The sequence below is a fragment of the Myotis nattereri genome (genome assembly GCF_964212035.1).
Source record: "Myotis nattereri genome assembly, chromosome: 9".
NCBI classification, from domain to species: domain Eukaryota; kingdom Metazoa; phylum Chordata; class Mammalia; order Chiroptera; family Vespertilionidae; genus Myotis; species Myotis nattereri.
Genome location: NC_138084.1, coordinates 6,541,342 through 6,559,064, shown reverse-complemented (window position 1 = coordinate 6,559,064; position 17,723 = coordinate 6,541,342). Strand labels below are relative to the sequence as shown.

Genomic DNA, 17,723 nt, shown 5'->3' with positions numbered 1-17,723 from the left:
TGGCACGACCTTGCCCACTCCTGCCCCCAGACGGCCAAAGAAAGAGCCAGGTCGGTGCCATGATCTGATCCTTTATTCTGCGAGCACACAGCTCAGCGGCGGGAGGCCCTCCCCCGCAGCCAGCCCCCACTCATGATTCAGGGGCATGGCCACTCCCAACAGAGACACACTCTCACACACACTCACTCCTGTACCCCAATGTCCCCTGCGGTCCTTCTTGGCCTGCAGGGAGGAGCCTCAGCAGCTGGCTTCATCCTTGCCCATCCTCCTAGTGCCCAGGGTGCCCACGGCCCCTCTTGGACTTCTTTTTCCCTGAGGGGGGTCGGATGGGGAGGGGGACAGTGCTCGAGGGTGGTGGTGGCGGTGCTGGCAGGAGAGGAGGTAGAGGGGGCTCCATGGGCTCTGGTGGGCCGGGGCTGGGCCGGAACCCCTCAAAGGGTGAGAACTTCAGGGGGCTGCAGGGGAAACCAAGGCAGAGTCAGCGCCTCCTGGCACCAGGGCAGGAGGGCCAACTTCCCCACCTGCCTGGGTACATAGGCTGTGAGGGCAAGTGCCCACCCAGGCAGCCCCTGCCACCAGGCATCCCCGAGGTGGATGGGAACTGAGGCTGATGCTGGCTAAGAGCCTCAGCCGGGGCCGCCCTGGGCTTGACGGCAGAGCCCCAGCTCGAACCGGCCTCCTGGCCCAACCCTAGGCTCCCCTCTGCTCCGAGTACCTGATGGGGGTCCGGGGGCTGCTGTTGAGGCGCCTGGGGGAGCGCCGCTTGGGCTGGAAGGAGAAGCCCTCCTTGATGCTGTCCAGGACGGAGGGCGCCACGTATGTGAAGCCCTGGGGGCAGAGGCAGGGCAGGCGATGCTCAGCAGCCATGCTCCTCAGCCCATCCTGCCCGTGTCCCCGAGCCTGCAGGCCGCCCAGACCGTACCAGGAAGGCCTGGTTGGCGCTCTCACTGAGGGCCGTGTCGTCCGGACTGTCCACTGGCGTCTGCCGCGTGAAGTGGGTGTCAAACTGGCTCACGTCCTCTTCTGACTGCTGTGGGCAGACCGGAGTGGGGAGGGGTCAAGGGGCGGCCAAAATGGGGGTCCTCCACCCACCCCTGGGTCCATGGGACCACCACTCACCAGACAGGGCCTGAAAGGGGGGTCCACACGGCGGGCCAGGAGATCATCCCAATTAATGTGCCGGAAAAAGGGGTGCCTCTGTGGGTAGAGCGCCCCCCAAACATGCCAACAGTTCACCCCCCTTGGCACCCTCAGTAACTCTCTCTGCCCTCCAGCACCCCCCTATGGTGGTCCCAGGCCCACCTGTACATCAGCAGCGTCCCCTGGGCCACCCCCGATCCGTTGGCTGGGATTCCGCTTCAGAAACTAAAGGACAGGACAGAGGGTGAGGGTCTGGGACAGAGGTGGTGCTCGGGGGTCCCCGTGTTCCCAGGAGCTGGCTGGGGAGCGGATGGGGGGTGGAGAGGAGGGAGAAGGGGGAGGAGGAGGCCTCTGGAGTGTGGTCTCTACCTACTGATGCTCAGACTTCCAAGGTTTGGTCCAATGTCCCCTTCTCTACGAAGCCTTTACAAAGGCCCATGGCTGCTGGCATCACCCCAGGGTGCTTTAGTGGCGACCCAACTCCAAATCTGCATGAGGGCCTACCGTGCCCTGGTTGCCTTTTCAGTGGAAGAGTGGCTAGCTCATCACGAACGCTTTGCAAGTTAGGACCAGGGACTTGGGGTCGGCAGCTGCTCTGCGTCAGAGCTAAGCCCCGAGCTCAATGTCTGGAACTGCAAAGTGGGGTTCCCCCATCCCAGGGGCCCCCTGCACAGGCTGGAGTGCTCTGGCGCCCCACGACCCAGAGGCACTCAGGAACCCACGCAGGGCCTGGGCAATGAGCCGGGCTGGACCAAGGGCAGGAGGGAGCCCACCTTTTTGACGAGGTCCCGGGCATCCGGGGTGAGGTAAGGGGGCAGCGCCAGCTTCCCTTTGATGATCTTGTCCATGGTTTTCTTCCGATTCTCTGCAGTGAAGGGTGGCTGAGGGGAGGAGGGTGAGAGAAGCCTTGTGGGCCTCCCTCCGGGCCCTGCCCTGCCCGGGAGAGGGACCTCCTCCTGCCCTCACTCCGGCCCTCCCCAGGAGGCTGGACTTGCCGATCCAGTGAGCATGTCGTACATCAGGGCGCCCAGGCTCCACCAGTCCACCGCCCGGTTGTGGCCGCTGCGCACCAGAATCTCCGGGGCCCTGGAAGTCGGGTAGAACCATCAGCTGCGCCAGGCCCTTCCTGGCTGTCCTCCCGACCCTGGGCCTCGCCAGCTGCCCCTTACATGTACTCAATGGTGCCACAGAAGGTGTGGGTGACGACACCCTCATGAATGGACTCCTTGCAGAGTCCGAAGTCCGTCAGTTTGATGTGGCCTGAGGAGGAGTGTTGGAGGAGTGGTCAGGGCCCAGGCCACCCCACGGGCTCCTCAGCCCTCCCCGCAGGTTCTGACCAGTAGATACGACTGCACATGCGCACCCTGGCTGTTCAGCATGATGTTCTCGGGTTTGAGGTCCCGGTAGATGATGCCTTGGGAGTGGAGGTGGCCCAGGGCCAGTGTGATCTCTGCCAGGTAGAAACTGCAGAGACAGGACAGGGAGAGGGCAAGAGTGACGTGGGGAAGGCAGGCCCCGGGATCCCGGAGCCCCCGGGAGAGAGGTGGGAAGTAGCACCCACCAGGCCGTGTCTTCCAGGAAGATGCCCTCTCGCTCCAAGTGTGTGAAGAGCTCGCCGCCTGCGACACAAACACGTCAGCAGCCATGTGCTGGGACCCAGCTCCCTTGTTCTCCGAGCCTTGGATTCCTCTTGGGGGAGTGGGGCTCATGATCCCGCCCTACCTGCCTCACAGAGCTGCCGTGGGGGTTCAATTCAATTCAGCAAACATCTACCGACGCCTACTCGGTGCCTGGCCCTGTGCTGGGTGAAGCTGGGGACAGAGATAAAGAGACCCAGCCATTGCCCTCAGGATGCTCAGTCTAACGGGAGAAGACATGCCAGACGGAGGCGGCAGCTCTGAGAGCTTAACCCCAAACACCTCACAGAGGAGACAAAGGACAGAATTAATCCCAAGGTGAGGGGACAGGAAGGCGTGGCAGCCGTGGGACTTAAAGGGGATGCTGAGATGGCGCTCAGGACTGGAGCTCCCAGGGCTCGTTGGTGCAGAGGGGGTAGGGGGAAAAGCAGGCCTGGACCGCTCCATGGCGAACAGGAGGCCCCCAGGAGAGGCCAGGCCAAGGAGGTCAGGCTGTATCCGGGCAGTTACAGGGAGCCATGAATTCTGAGGAGTGTTGGGAACAATGCCAGGCTCTGAGGCGGCGACCTGGGAGTTAATGGAGGAGACACTAGGAGAGGCTGAGCCGGAGTTAGGACAGCTGTGCCCTCCCCCTGCCCCTGGAAGAGTGGAGAGGATGGAGTCACGGCAGAGAATGACCTAACTGGCTCTGGGACCTGACTGGATGCAGGTAGATGATGCCTGGGGAGTGGAGGTGGCCCAGGAGGAAGGAACAGGACACGAGGGGACAGTGGAAATGGATAAAACAGCCCTCGAGACTTCTAAACAAACTCCCACATTCCCATCCACCCCAACACAGGCGAGGGACACAACAGGCATCAGATAGGTGTTTGCTGAATGAATGAACAGATGAATGAATGAACAGATAAATGAATGAACGAATGAACGAATAAAGGGATGGACAGAGACTGACAGATGGGTGTGGGGGCCCCCTAGCTGTTCTACACACATCTCTCCAGGCTTCCCTCAGACCCCCAGACCTTCCTGTGCTGGTTCCTTGGCCCTGCCCATGCCCTCGCCGGGCCCCCTCATACCACTGAGGCACTCGAGGATGAGGTAGAGTTTGCCACCAGTCTGGAAGGCATAGGCCAGCTCCACAATGAAGGGGTGCTTCACTGACTCCAGAATGTTTCGTTCAGCCCGGGTGTGCGCCGTGTCCTTGGCGTTGCGCACAATCTTGGCCTGGAGAGGCAGGGATCGGTTAGAAGGTGGGTACCGGGGGCTCCTTCCGTCCCTCCAGCCATTATCCTCCAGCCACCCTCTCTCAACCTCTAGCAGTTTTCGCAGCCTCAGCACTACCGATGCCTTGGTGTGGGGGGCTGCCTCGTGCACGGCAGAATATTTAGCAGCGTCCCTGGTCTCTACCCACTGGGTACCATTATCACCCTCTCTAGTCACGATTCCAAAATGTACCCAGGCATTGCCAAACGTCCCCTGGGGGCAAGGCTGCCCATGGTCGAGAATTACTGCCAAAACAATACCCAGTCATGAGCTACATACTGACATTTCAGTCAACAACAAAGCACATCTATGACGTTGGTCCCACAAAGTATAATGAAGCTAAGAATTTCTGTCTCCTAGTGATGAGGTGAAGTCCTAACACAACCCATTTCTCGAATGTTTGTGGCGATGCTGGTGGAAACAGACCCACTGGGCTGCCAATTATATAAAAGCATAGCACTGCCCTGGCTGGTTTGGCTTGTTGGTTAGAGCACCGACCCGAGGACTGAAGGGTCATGGGTTCAATTCCCAGTCACGGGCACGTGCCTCGTTTGCAGGCTCAATTCCTGGACCTGGCTGGGGCATGTACGGAAGGCAACCAAACTATGCATATCTCTCACATCGATGTTTCTCTCTCTCTCTCTCTCTCTCTCTCTCTCTCTCTCTCTCTCTCCCTCTCTCTCCCTCCCCCTTTCACTCTGTCTAAAAATCAATGGAGAAATATCCTCTGGTGAGGATTTAAAAAAATATGGTATCCACAATTACATAGAGTACATATTTGCAAACAATAAATGACTATGTTACTGACTCATGTATGTGCTATACTATACTTTTTCTCTCTATTTTCGAGTGTGCTCTTTCTACTTATAAATACAACAGTCTGCCCTGCTTCACCGCAGCAGCCTCATACATCTTGTTTACAGCAGCTTTGGATTGCATCACTTTCTCGTGTTTGATCTAATCTTGCGCTGTTGTGTGCAGTGATGTGCTGGACAGGCTGGTAGCCCGGGAGCAGCAGGCTCTGCCCTATTGTCTGGTGTGCAGTAGGTGAGACCATCCAGGTGGTGTGTCAGTGCACACCTGATGTTCGGAAACAATGGGATTGCCTAACAATGCATTGCTCAGAGTGTGTGCCCTCGTTAAGTGGGGCATGACTGTGATCACAATTGACAACAGACCAGCAAAGGCCCAAGAACAGGGCTGTCTCCTCCACCATGCTCCCTGCCGTCTCCCCAAAACCTAGTGTAGCACGTCGGGAATGGCAGATTTGTTGGCTGGACGAATAACTCACCTTCCTCAGGACCTTCATGGCATATATTTTGCCCAAGTTGGTGCCCTGCACCTTTCGCACCTGGAACACCTGTAGGGCAGGGAAGACAGGATCAACTTCCCTCTCTACACCCTATCTTCAGAAGGCCCCACCCCACCCTGAAGCACTGGGACCTCGAGGCTGATGCCACCTAAGGGTGGGGCAGTAAAGATTTCAAGTGCAATTCTAAAAGGATCTGCCCTTCCACCCTTTACGTTTCTGCCTCTGGGTTCTGTGGGAGGCTCCGGGTTGACAAGCCTGGAACCCCTGGCGGTGAAGCCTGTGAGGGAGGAGGGGGCCAGTACCTTGCCATAGCCCCCCTTGCCCAGCACACGCAGCAGCTCAAAGCAGTGGGGCCCAATGCGCTCGGGGCCGGGGTTCACACTGGTCTCCGTCAGCTCCACCTCCTCATAGTGCCCCGCGGGCCTGTGGACACAGGAGGGCGATGGGGGCAAGGCCCCCTCCTCCCCAGGTTCCCTCCCCCACTCCCGCCTCCCCCGCACGACCCTCACTCACTCCAGGGCAGCCGTCCTCAGGTCGGCGAGGGGACACGCGTCCTGTGGGGAACCGAGGGGTCAGAGGCCAGGGAGGTGCAGGTCCGCTCCCGCACGAGCTGGGCTGCTCGGCCCAGGAGAGGAAGGGGCGCGAATGGGAGCTGGCAGGTGACGGGCAGGACTGGGAGGAGAGGACGAGAGCAGAAAAGGAAGGATCGGGGGTAGGGCCTGGAAGGCAGGTCGGGGTGGCGGTGGGGAAGGAGCTGAAGAGGGGCCGGGATCTGAGAAAGATCGGGGTCTGCAGGAGCGGGGTCCACTCTGATGGGGGGCGCCGAGGCGATCCCAACGGCTGGGTGATGGGATCGGCTCTGGGATCCAGCCGCGCCTGGGAGGACCACTCACCGCAGGGCTGAACTCTGGCTCGCCCTCGCCCTCGCCCTCGCTGCCTTCCTCCGTCTCCAGGTCCAGGTCAAATACGGCCGCCATGGCGGCGCCGGCCCCGCGGGACCCTCGGCGCTTATCAGCGGCTCAGTGACTGACAGCCCGGGCCGGGCCCAACGTCATCTCTCTGCGACGTCGACGGCGGCCGGCCGCGCGCGCCGATAACGCAAGCACATCTCCCTCCCGGGAGCCGGCCGCTTGGCCCTAGCGAGGAGGAAATATGGCGTCCGCCGCAAGGCCTCTCGGGAGTTGTAGTTCAGATTACCAGGACGCCCAAACCGGCGGCACCCTCTGTCGAAAGAAACCTTCAGTCTTCCCAGCACAGCTCTCCGGGAGAGGCACCGGCCCGGGGCGGCCTCGGAGGCGCCCGGCTTGGCTCTTAGAGAGTTTGAATGGGGCAGAGCCGGACGCGCGACAGGTATGAGTGTAAATGCAATTCCCAGCCCTGCTGAGCCTTTCGCTGCCAGGCTGGCTGGGTGGCCATTGGCCAGGCCACGTCTCCCATCTGTTCGCCCCTGAAAGGGAGGCGGCTGCATCAGTGTCTCCCTAACGTGCCTCCGTGCCTCCGGGTTCCAGGACCCTGCAGGTCAGAGCATTTACTCGGTGACTGCTCCGTGCCCAACTGACCGCCAGGCTTTGTTGCCAGGTTCCTGCCAGAAAGGACTTGTGTCTCATTCATCCACCTGTAAATATAGGCTTGTGTTGGAATTTGCTCCGCTGCCAATTTAAGCACATTTTGTAATCCGGCTACCTGATACGGAATGGGCGCTTAATAAAACTTTGTTAAAAGAATGAATGAACTTGTATGCATGCATATAAGCATAACCAATGGACATAAGACACTGGGGGATAGGGGAGGCTAGGGGACTGTCTAGGGCAGGGGGAAAAAATGGACACATATGTAATACCCTTTGTATTACTTTAAGCAATAAAAAAAAAAATGAATGAATGAATGAATGAACGAACGAACACACCAAACCTGGTCTGTGACTTTAGATTTGGGCATGCATTCTTATTGGATGGGGCTCTGTGGGGGTGAATTGGACCAGATGAGGCCTGGGTGAGTAGATATAAACTCAGATATACAGATCTCAGGGGTCTCCGTGCTGGAGGAGGGTCATCTGGTTGGATGTGACCCTGTGGGTGTAATTCCACCCTAAGGAGGCCCTCAGGTTTGGGCGCTGGTGTGGATTCTCCTGGCAGGCTCCCACAAAGGTCAGCCCAACAGCCTGGCCAGTGTGGCGGTTGTCCTTAGCTCCAGATGTTACAGGTACCCCCTAGGCACCCCTCACTTCTCCCTTCCCCACAGAGCTGAGCCTGAGAGATGTTGTCCAAGTCGCAAGAACCTATCGCAGACCCTGGACCTTTAAGTAGTCCTTAAGCCTTTATTTGGAGAGGGATGCTTCTGGAGCTGTCCATTGCGCCTGTGCTGAGCTCAACACAGGAGCTCTGAAAGCAGTCTCCCCTGAATTCAGGAGTGAGACTCTCCTCTGCCAGTGCTAGTTAGGTGTACCAGAGGCCAAAGCACCTAAGCTTGGGGACGATACATGATGCATGAGGGGCTGTTCACGTGTGTCAGGGCCACATATGAGGGCAGGGAGGTTAGCAAGGCCTAGAAGCCGATGGGCGTGTAAGACAGTAAAAGCAGGAACCTGGACCCTACACCTTGTCCCTCGACATTCCACCCACTGTGATGTGGCCTTCAGGCAATGGCTTTTCCTCTTGGAGCCTCTTTCCTCATCTAACGGGTCAGTCATGTCTACATGGGGGTGGGGGGATGGTAACTGCTGACCTCCGGCCACCTGCTTCTACTGCTCAGGTCAAATGAGGCAGGTGCAGCCTTGCCAGGGTTGTCAGCAGGCTCTACAACTGTCCTGGAATTTGTTAAATGCGAGGGTGAGAGTGAGAGGACAGGGCGTTTAGTCTCAGGTTTTCTCGGGATTTGTCCAAGGCCAGGGCCTGCCAGGTTCTCTCCTCCTGTTGATGACAGGGAGAGATGCTTGGAGGGGTGGCAGGATGGGCTAGGTTTGGGCACACTCCCACCTCCCTGGAGGTGGTGTGTGTGTGCGTGTGTGTGTGTGTACGCGCGTGCGTGCGCAGCTGTTGTCCCTTCTCCATGGCAAGAGTCCTGGGGTAGCTGTGGACTGGGCTGGGGCCTTTGGGAGGGAAAGAGGGCCCAGTGGCTCCCCAGTTGCTATGTTTTATGGCCCTTAATCCCAGGAGGCCTTGGTGTCAAAATGGCCCTGCCACTCCGGAACGGACCTGAGGCCTAGGAGTGGGCCAGGCCAGGGCTGGGACGGGGCGATGGGTGGAGAGGCAGGGAGAGTGTCAGGAAGCTGAAGGCAGCGCCGTACCCCTCCAGCACTCTGGCCCTGCCCCCTGGCACCAGTGCTATTTGAAGTGGGACAGGAAGTGGGCAACGGGGTAGTGGGGCCCATCGATGCCCAGGCCCTGGCAGAGTCCCAGCAGGCGGAGGCGGGCCTCGGCCGGGCTGGGCCCAGCACAGGCCACACTGCAGTAGGGCTCCTCATACTCGCCAGGCACCTGGGCCTCCTCTAAAGATGTAAACTGGCTGAAGCGCAGCAGGCCCCGGTCGTGAAGAGCCTGCAGGGCCTCTTGGCTGGCAGTGGAGCGCAGCACCTGCAGGTGCTGGGACACTAGGCCAGTGACACCCACCAGGTAGCCAGTGGCTCGTGGGTGAGGGGGCACGGCAGGCCGCAGGCCGCAGGCCACCATCGCTGCAGCCAGCAGCAGGTCCACGCCGTAGAGCTCCAGGATCCAGTCTCGAAGGTAGAAGCCGCCCATGCGGGGGTTGATCTCAATGAGCCGAGGCCCAGCCCCCGTCAGCTTGAGCTCGACATTGAAAACCCCATCCAGCAGCCCGCAGCCCAGGCAACAGCGGAAGGCCGCCTGCACCAGCTGCGCCTGCTGCTCCGGAGCCAGCCCGGTGGGCATGCAGGCCGCTGTCTCGGTGAAGCCAGGCAGCCGCGTGGGGCCATTGTCAGAGACAAAGGCAGCCAGCAGTTCCCCACGGAACAGCACGAGGTCCACATCGTGCTCAGTGCCCTCGATGAACTCCATCAGCAGCATGGAGTTGCCCCAGCCCAGCCCAATGCCAGGGTGATCGGCCTCGCCCTGCAGGTCATGGGCGATGCGTGAAAAGTGCTGGTGGCACTGCCGTGCATCCTCCACCAGCCGCACGCCCACTGCGCCCGCTCCAAACTCCAGCTTCATGACCCCTGGCAGGGGCACCTGGCAGACAGCCCTCTCCACGTCAGCCTCACTCTCCAGGGGGCAGCAAGGCACAGCATGGAGGGAGGGCGAAGGCCAGGGTGGGCCTTGGCGTCGCAGCAGGTGCAGCTGGGTGCGGCTCTTCTGCTTGGCCAGGCGCATGGCAGCCGGGGGGCTGCAGGGCAGACCCAGCTCCTGGCAGAGCAAGGCTGTGAGCACCAGGCAGTCGTCCCAGTAGGAGAAGCAGCCGTCTAGCTGCAGGCCACGTGCCCGCACCAGCTCCGCCAGCAGCCGTGCATTCTCCTCATCCCTCCGGTGCTCCGTCACATCAAAGTGGATGAAGGTCTGCACCAGCTGGGAGGCGAAGTGGTTGGGGTCTGACTCCACCAGGTGCAGCTGCAGAAACCACAGGAGGGCAGCACACTCAGATCAGCCCGTGCTGGCCGCTGAGGAAACAGAATGGAGCCCAGAAGGTGGTCTTGGCCCTCAGGGGAGATGGGTTTACCAACATTAGGTGCTCAAGAAATATTCGTGGATGACTGAGTAGATGGGAGGTGCAGAGGTGGGGCATGTAACCCAGCCTGGAGGGGAGAGAAAGCACCCTAGAAGATGCAGTGCTGAAGCTGGGAGCCGGATAAGAGCCAGCCAGAGGCAAGAAGGCTGCAGGAGGGAGAGGGCAGAGGGGTGGGGTGCGAGGGCAAGTGTGCGCATTCCCACGGGCAGCCTCACTCGGCCAGGATTTGTAGGGAAACCACCAGGTCTGGGGCTCGGGACAGGTGGCCCGGTGTCTTTGGGGCATTATGCTTTGGCCGTCCTTTATCCAGTGTGTTCTGACACTGGGAGGTCCGCACAGAAGAACCCAGTGGGGCCCCACACCTCCAACGCTCACTGCCCGCTGGGGGGCAGACAAAGCAGCTGGTACCCAGGGCAGAGCAGCCCCTGCAGAGGGCAGGGAGGTGGCTGTCCGCACTGCAGCATGTGAGGAGTGAAGAGGCATCCGGGTGACTGTGTGTGCAAGGCAGGGAACATGGAGGCACAGGGACAGGGGGGGGGGGGGGGGGCAGGGCACTGTGGGAGAGGGGAGAGGAGGCCACGGTGTAGATGGGGACCGGGAAGAGCCTCGATATTTGGCCTCCGTTTTTCATCGGCTCAATGGGGATAAGAATGCCTATGCTGCCTGCACGGCTCCAGGTTCTGTAACGAGGCCACGCCTGTGAACCTGGCTCGGATCTGTAAGCTGCTCCCAGCACCCTCCCGATGGTGCCCTCGGGATTCAATCTCAGAGGAAGCGCCTGCCCTTTCTGCAGGATAGCCCGGCATTCACAGCCCGGTGCTGGCACTAACCCTGAATGCGGCCCCGCGCCTCCAGCCTGTCCACCCTGGGCTCCCCGTAAAACTGCGGGGACAGAGCCTGGCCCAGCGCGGCTCAGTGGTTGAGCAAAGCCCGATGAAACAGGGGGTCTCGGTTTGATTCCCGGTCAGGGCACATGCCGGGGTTGCGGGCGGGTCCCCAGTTGGGGGCGAGCAGGAGGCAGCCTATCAATGATTCTCTCTCATCATTGATGTTTCTCTCTCTCTCTCTCCCTCCCTCCTTTCCTCCCTCCCTCTCCCTTCCGCTCTGAAATCAATAAAAAAACTGCGGGGTGCAGGGACAGCACTGGGCTAGACTTCCTGGGCCAGGCGGCTGGCTCGGCCCCAGAGAGATCGCCGGGCGCAGACCCCACCCCGGAGGCTGCCCCGCCCCCAGACCCGCCCCCCGCCCCCCCCCCTTCGGGCCCCGCCTCCACCACGCAGACCCCGGGCTGAGCCCGGCTCCGCCCCGCGCCCACGCGCCGCCCACCTTGAGCCCGTAGTCGCGCGCCGCCTCCCACACGAACTTCTTGCTGACGCTGCCCCCGCCGACCACCAGCAGCTGCTTGCCCGCCATCAGGCAGCGCGCCGAGCGCCGCAGCATGGTCTCCACCAGCGGTGCGGCCGCCGCCGCCTCCTGGGTCGCGGGCCCCGAGCGCGGGGCAGCCCAGAGCCCCTCGAGCGCACCGCACGCCTCCAGGCACAGGCCGCCGTTCAGCTCCAGCGCCACCGGGGTCAGCGCGCCACCCGCCACCGTCAGCGCGAAGTCCACGCCTGGGCCGGCGCGGGGCGCGGGGTCAGCGCGGGCCGCCCCGGGCCTGGCCCCTCCCCCCCAGTGTCCCCCGCCCCGGCCCCCGCCCCGGCCCCGGCCCCGGCCCCGGCCCCCCGCACTCACCGAGGAAGTCCGTGCGGGCCAGGCGCCCGCCGCGCTGCTCAGCGCTCACACCGGCTTCCAGGGCCAGCACAGCGGCCAGCGCAGCCTCGGCGGCCGTCTTGACGCTCCGCCGCACGCCCGCCACCTGCGCCGCCTCTCCCAGGCCGCACTGGGCCAGCGCCGCCTCCAGCGGACGCGGCAAAGAGTTCTGGTGCCGTAGAGGCCGGTTCCCCCGGCCCACCGCGCACACCACCTGGGCGGGCTGTGGCTCAGGGGACTGGCCCAGGAGGAGTCCTCCCCGAACACCCCCCACCCCACCCTGTGCATGCTGCCCCCTGTGCCAAGATCCAGGCCAGACCCCTCGGGACATCCAAGAAGCCCAGTTCTCCGAAGTGACTTACGTTGCACAAACCACCTCCACAGCCACTGCCCATCTGGTCCCTAGACCCCTGGGGGACTCCACCCAGGTTTGATTCCCGCAGGGGTCTCTGCTCCCTGAGGCCTCCAAGCATGCTGGCGCCTAGCTCCTGCAGCCCTGGCACCTGTGCCAACTCCTTGAGGACAGGACTGAGCCTTTCCCTCCCAGCTTGGCTCAGAGCTGTACACCCAGGAGGGTCCCCAAGCCTTCCTGAGCTCCCAGCTTGGAGGCCCCACCTAAGGGCTCCAGGCTCTGGAGGTTTGTCAGGGACCGGGTCGGCCTCTTCTGTGGGCAAGAGCTCCTTGGGAAGAGGACGCAGCCCCACGCCCTGGGCTGCAGCATGGGGATCAGTCACGGCTCCTGATGTGGGAGGGGTGCAGGAAGGGTTGGAGGGGCATGGAAAGGGCCAGACCCAGGGGTCCTCCCAGAGGCAACACGATCCCCCTCAGGATGTTGTCCTCTTGCCCTGGCAGGTGTGGCTCAGTTGGTTGGAGCGTGGTCTCAGACACCAAAAGGTGGTGGGTTTAATTCCCGGTCAGGGCACATATCCAGGTGGTGGATTTGATTCCCCCGTTGGGGTGCGCGCAGGAGGCAACTGATTGATGTTTCCTCTCTCTCACATGGATGTTTCTCTCTTCCTTCCTCTCTCTCTAATATCAATAAAAACATTAAAATGTTATAAACATCTATAAAAAAATTTTTTTTTAAAGATTTTGTCCTCTGCCCAGGGGCCCTCATCAGCTCAGTGGGGCTGGACTGGGGTGTGGCAGCAGGGTCATGACCTAAAACTGGGCCACCCTCACCTTGCTCAACAGGGGCCTGTCACCCTGTGTCCGACACACCACAGCACAGATCCGCAAAGCCAGCTCCGGCCCTGGCGGGGGATTTCCTGGGGGGAGACGGTGAGGCCTGAGCCCAGCACAGCAGCCAGGAGACCGAGCCCAGCTCCCACCCCTGCCAGCTCAGGTGGCTCTCACCTGGGGTGGGCAGCCGGGCAGGTGGGCACACAGCCTCCACCAGGACACTCTCCTCCTCCTCCAGTTTCTCCAGCAATGCCACCACCGTGTCGGCCACTGTGCCCACCTCTGCTCGTGGGTGCAGACGTAGTGCCTGCCGCCCCCGCCAGCGCCAGCTGCTGAGCTTGATGGCCACCTGCAACCACGGAAAGGGGAGGGGCTTGCTCACCACCCCTGTGCCTGCGGGATGAGGTGTCACACCGGAGGATGAGAGGGCAGGGGGTGGCCGCAAAGATGGGGCGGCAACAGGACACAAAGGTGGGGTAACTTCCCAGCAGGACTTGGTGACCATCCATGGGTCCCATCCGGTGGCATCTACACAGACCTCCAGGGCAGGAGCCTGTTACCTGCAGGGCATCGCCCAGGGCCTCCGAGTGCAGAAAGGCCCCCACTTCCTCCTTGACCAGTGTCTCCTGGCCCTCTTTGCCACTCAGCTCCACCAGCCGGAGTCCCGGGCCGCCATCCCCTCCCCGGAGCAGTGTGGGCGGCTTGTAGGTGAAAGCCAGGGTCGCTGGCACAGCCACGCCGCCTCGTTGGGCCAGCAAGTGCCTGGTCAGCAGCCGGTCCTCCAGCAGCCGGGCCAGCTCCGCCGAGGCTCCGGTGGGGCAGGTGAGGTCGCGAGCGAGCTCAGCCGCTTCCCGCCCCTGGCCAGGCCCCGGTCCCAGGCCCACCAGGAAGTAGGTGGCTTGGCGCTGGGGGACAAAGTCATCCAGGAAGGTCAGGCCCCCCGGGTGGAAGCTCACTGCCTTGGAAACCAGCAGGGCCGCCTCTCCTGGCCGCCCCGGTGCCGGCACCTTTGTCAGCCACGCAGGGGACAGGCAAAGCAGCATGTTTCCTGTGGGCAGACGGGGGAGAGTCGCTGGCCAGGGAAGGCTTCCTGCCCCATGCCCTCCTCCTCCAGCCCGGGCCCCGGGCAGTGGGGGCAGCTGCTCCCAGAACCCACCCCCGCTCTGAGCATGGCAGCTGGCACCCCGGAATGCTGGCAGCTGCCAGGGTTGGCGGGTATTTTGGGATGTGGCTGGGCCAGGGCAGGGCTGCCCTTTCTGTAGGAGGGGGTGGGGGAACTTGGGTGCACACTCACCGGGACTCTGGACCCCACCCTCCAGCAGCACAGACAGAAAGGTGCTGGGGGATCCCAGAATGCACAAGGTCACCTCTGCCCCAGGGCGGCCTCGAGGGAAGACAACAGGCCAAGCTCACCAGGGGCTCCCTGCTTTCCTCCCTGCCCACCTCTCCTGACCCATGGCCCTTCTGGGTATAGATGAGAGCAGTTAAAGGGACAGAGGGGAGCTAGAGAGGGAAGAGGAAGCGCTGCCCCCCCCCCCCCCCCCCAGGCTAGCTCCCTTCTCTCTGCAGCTGGTCTAGAAGGTGCTGGAGGTGGCGTGACCAGAGACCTTGGTTCTAGCCTGAGCTCCGCCACTGACTTTCCTGGGACCCTTGGCCCCTGTGCAGTGGGAGGAGGAGCCCCTGCACCTCGTTTTCCAGTCTGTACAACGCAGGCGAGGCTGATTCTTCCTGTATTTTAGAGCTTTGGGGGCCACTGATACGTAAAATAGGTAAAGCAGGCCAGGAGGCTGGGGTCCCATCTGCCAGCTGCCTCTACTGCAGCTCCCAAGACAAGACACTTCTCTGGAAGCCGGGGCTCCACAGACCATGGGCTGCAAACTCCGGGGCTGGACCTTCTGGGGGTGGAGGGAAGCCTAGGTCTCTGACGTGACTGGTGCCAGAGGCCCGTGGAAACAATGCCCGCCTGCCTGCCCGAAATTGGCCCGGGCTCCAGACCTAGTCACAGCCTGGGGGAAGGGACTGACCTTGACAGGGAGGGAAGCAGGCTGGGCTGCGGGCACCTCCCTCACCCCAGGGGTTCCCCCCCATGGAGCCCTTGGGCACCTGTGCGGGGCACCTGGCTGCGGTCCTGGGTCTCCGGAAGGCCAGCTTGCTGCAGGCAGCTCTGCAGGAGGCTGTAGTAGTAGGCAGTCCGGGCCCTGGCCTCTGCCCCTTCGGGGGAGGCCTTGCAGTCCAGGCCCACGTCGAGGCGCCAGGAGCCAGGGAAGCAGTCTGGGGGTGGCAGGCCCGAGCCTCCTCCCCAGGGGCCCTCCTTGTCTTCCAGGCCCTTGGAGCCCAGGGGGCAGTCCCACTGGGGACCCAGCTGATCCGAGGAGAGCTGGGGGGCAGGGGCGAAAGTGGTGGGTGTTCGGCAGGGTGAGCGCAAGGGGCGCATTAAGTCACTCAAGAGTGACGTAACCTGGGGTTACATTCAGGGCAGACCCCGCCCCAAGAACCAGGGGAGGCTGAGGTTGGTTTGGAGAATGAAGACCAGGAATGTGTAGGTGGGAATGCTTTGCAGACTGTACGTGCAGTGCCCTCAGGCGGGGAGGGTGAGGGTGCTGCTGGCTGGACCTCGCTTCCCCCACCCCCACCCCCACCCCCGCCAGGTTTGCCCTAGCTTGGTTCGCAGGGCCAGAGGTTTTAGTCTGTTTTGTTCTTCATTGCAGCCTGGCACTGAAACAGTGCCTGACAGGCTGGCTGCTCAGTGAATGTTTGTTGACAGAACAAGTGAGCAGAATAACCCAGCATCATTCTTGGCTGCTGGTGTCTCTCTGGCCTCCGTGACCCGTCCACCTGCACGGAGCTCGGCTGAGACCTGGATTTATAGGTGAATCGGTTCCTTCCCGTCCCCAGGGTTGGACTTCCTGTAAGCCCACCCCTAGGCTGGGGAGGGGAGGGGAGAAGCAGATGCCCTTCCTTTCAGCTCTGAGCCATGGAAATGCTGCTTTGGGTGGAATCTTACATCCTTGGCTCCCACCTGGGCCTGCTCAGAGGCTTAGAGCGCACAGTGGGCCTCTCCTCCAGGGGACTAGCTGGCCACCTGGGACAAGTCATGAGATTTCTTTGGACCTGTGGGTGCTACGTGCCTGTCCTGTCCCACCCTTGGGTGCTGATGAACCTTGGACCAAAAGCATCACCTCGGTGGCCGGGGGGACAGTGTGCTGCAGGCAGCCAGGAGGGCAGAGGTCTGGGTCCCAGCTCACCAGTCAGTGCCAAACTCTGAGCCTCACGCCCTCCCGTAGAAGGCGAACTCCCTGAGAGCCCAGACGGGGTTCGTTGTCACATCCCCCCCAAACCTAGAATGGTGCCGGTGCCTGGAGGTGCTCCATAAACGTTGCAGAATGAATGCATGCCAAGGGAGACCAGCAGTGCCCACCTGCCAGGCTGATGGGAGAGAAGAGCCCTGACCCGCAGGAGCTGCTTGTCCGGTGACACAGGACGGGGCCAGGGGGCATGTGCTGGCGAGGGGCTGGGCTTCTGGGGAGAAGCTGCCCTCTGGGCCCTCTGTCTGGGGGGCCTTGGGCATTGGGGGAGGGACCTGAGGGGACTCACCATCTTGCAGGTGGAGAGAGGCTGAGAGCCTGGCGGCAGAGACAGAAGGAAGAGAGACCGGAGAGGGAGTCAGGGCCGCCGGTGTCCTCCCCACAACCCAGCCCCTAACACTCAGGGGGCGGAGAGGTGGACAGCGCAGCCGGAGGTGCCCGAGCCTGCCCCACGCCCACCCCCACCCCCACCCGCAGGAGGCGGAGGGATTTTGCCGCCCAGACCCAGGGACCCTGCGCGGGAGCTCACACATCTCCCGGGGCGTGTGAGCTCCTGCCCGCAGCCCTGGGCCAGGCACTCAGCCAGTCCCTTGGGGGCGCGCGGGTCCTCGCGCCGCAGCCCCTGCCCCTGCCCCTGCCCCTGCCCCTGCCCCATAGCGCTCCTCCTTGGCTTTCCCGGGCGAGGGCAGGAGCCGGGATACCTGGTGGGTGGCAGCGGCTCGGCGGCACTCGGCGGGACTCGAGGACCAGATGGGGCTCGGCCAGGGCACGTTGGCGAAGCGCGGGGCTGAGGCAGCAGCGCTTTATATAGCAGCGCCCGGGGCATGCCCAGTGCTGGGAGGGGCGGCGCGGCCCGAGGCCACCGCCCGCGGGAGGCCCGCCCAGACCGCCGCCCGCCCGTCGGGAAGGTCGGTCGGGAAGTCTGGGGACGTCTTGGGTCCCTGGGATGGGAGGACACCCGGCCCGAAGGGAGGGCCAGGGAGAGACCGACGGAGGAGCGCACGGCATCCTCAGACAGAGAGCCAGGGGCCGGGGCCGGACCGCCAGGGCGGGCACCGACATAGGCTGTGGCGATGAGGACGGGGACAGAGGGGACGGCCCCCAATGGAAGAGAAGGATCGAGCAGAGGGGGAAGGTGGGGGAGCCGAGCCAACAGAGACTGGTGCCAGGGCTGCCCCTGGGTGGTGTCCGCAGCCAGCAGCTGTCTGTCCGGCCGGGGGCACGCTGCCCTGTGGCCACAGGTCCCTGTGCATGGGCCCTCCTCACAGGGGCAGTGACCACTCAGTAAGGCGCCCGCACAAGGGCAGTCCCAGTTCTGCCCTGCTGGGAGCCAGAGGGAAGGGGGTGCCCAGCCTGGGGGAGTGCCCGTGAGTCTGAGCACCGGGAGAGGGTCATCTACAGGATCTGCCCTGCCCATCAATACCCAGGCCAGCTGGACACCCACAGCCTCCCCCAGACACA

General features: G+C 62.6%; 2 protein-coding genes across 3 annotated transcripts; both read right to left on the bottom strand.

Annotated features, from left to right (window-relative positions):
* Window positions 1-50: 50 nt before the first annotated feature.
* On the bottom strand, window positions 51-6,964 carry RPS6KB2 (ribosomal protein S6 kinase B2). 2 transcript variants are annotated; one of them, XM_081098337.1, is made up of 15 exons: window positions 6,243-6,964; window positions 5,863-5,903; window positions 5,652-5,772; window positions 5,329-5,397; window positions 3,851-3,998; window positions 2,702-2,759; window positions 2,504-2,604; window positions 2,310-2,400; window positions 2,136-2,226; window positions 1,914-2,021; window positions 1,303-1,365; window positions 1,120-1,197; window positions 923-1,030; window positions 716-828; window positions 51-455 (listed from the first exon to the last, which is right to left on the bottom strand). In XM_081098337.1, exons 1-15 carry the CDS (start codon window positions 6,324-6,326, stop codon window positions 269-271), a joined length of 1,461 nt encoding a protein of 486 aa, XP_080954463.1. In that variant the 5' UTR covers window positions 6,327-6,964; the 3' UTR covers window positions 51-268. The 2 variants fall into 2 exon arrangements, with proteins under 2 accessions (XP_080954463.1, XP_080954464.1); XM_081098338.1 differs by having other exon boundaries at window positions 98-445; window positions 692-828; window positions 6,243-6,367.
* A 655-nt stretch (window positions 6,965-7,619) lies between these two features.
* Window positions 7,620-14,005, bottom strand: CARNS1 (carnosine synthase 1). The gene is made up of 6 exons (XM_081098336.1): window positions 13,518-14,005; window positions 13,132-13,306; window positions 12,958-13,043; window positions 11,758-11,989; window positions 11,353-11,636; window positions 7,620-9,908 (listed from the first exon to the last, which is right to left on the bottom strand). Exons 1-6 carry the CDS (start codon window positions 13,998-14,000, stop codon window positions 8,673-8,675), a joined length of 2,496 nt encoding a protein of 831 aa, XP_080954462.1. The 5' UTR covers window positions 14,001-14,005; the 3' UTR covers window positions 7,620-8,672.
* Window positions 14,006-17,723: the final 3,718 nt, after the last annotated feature.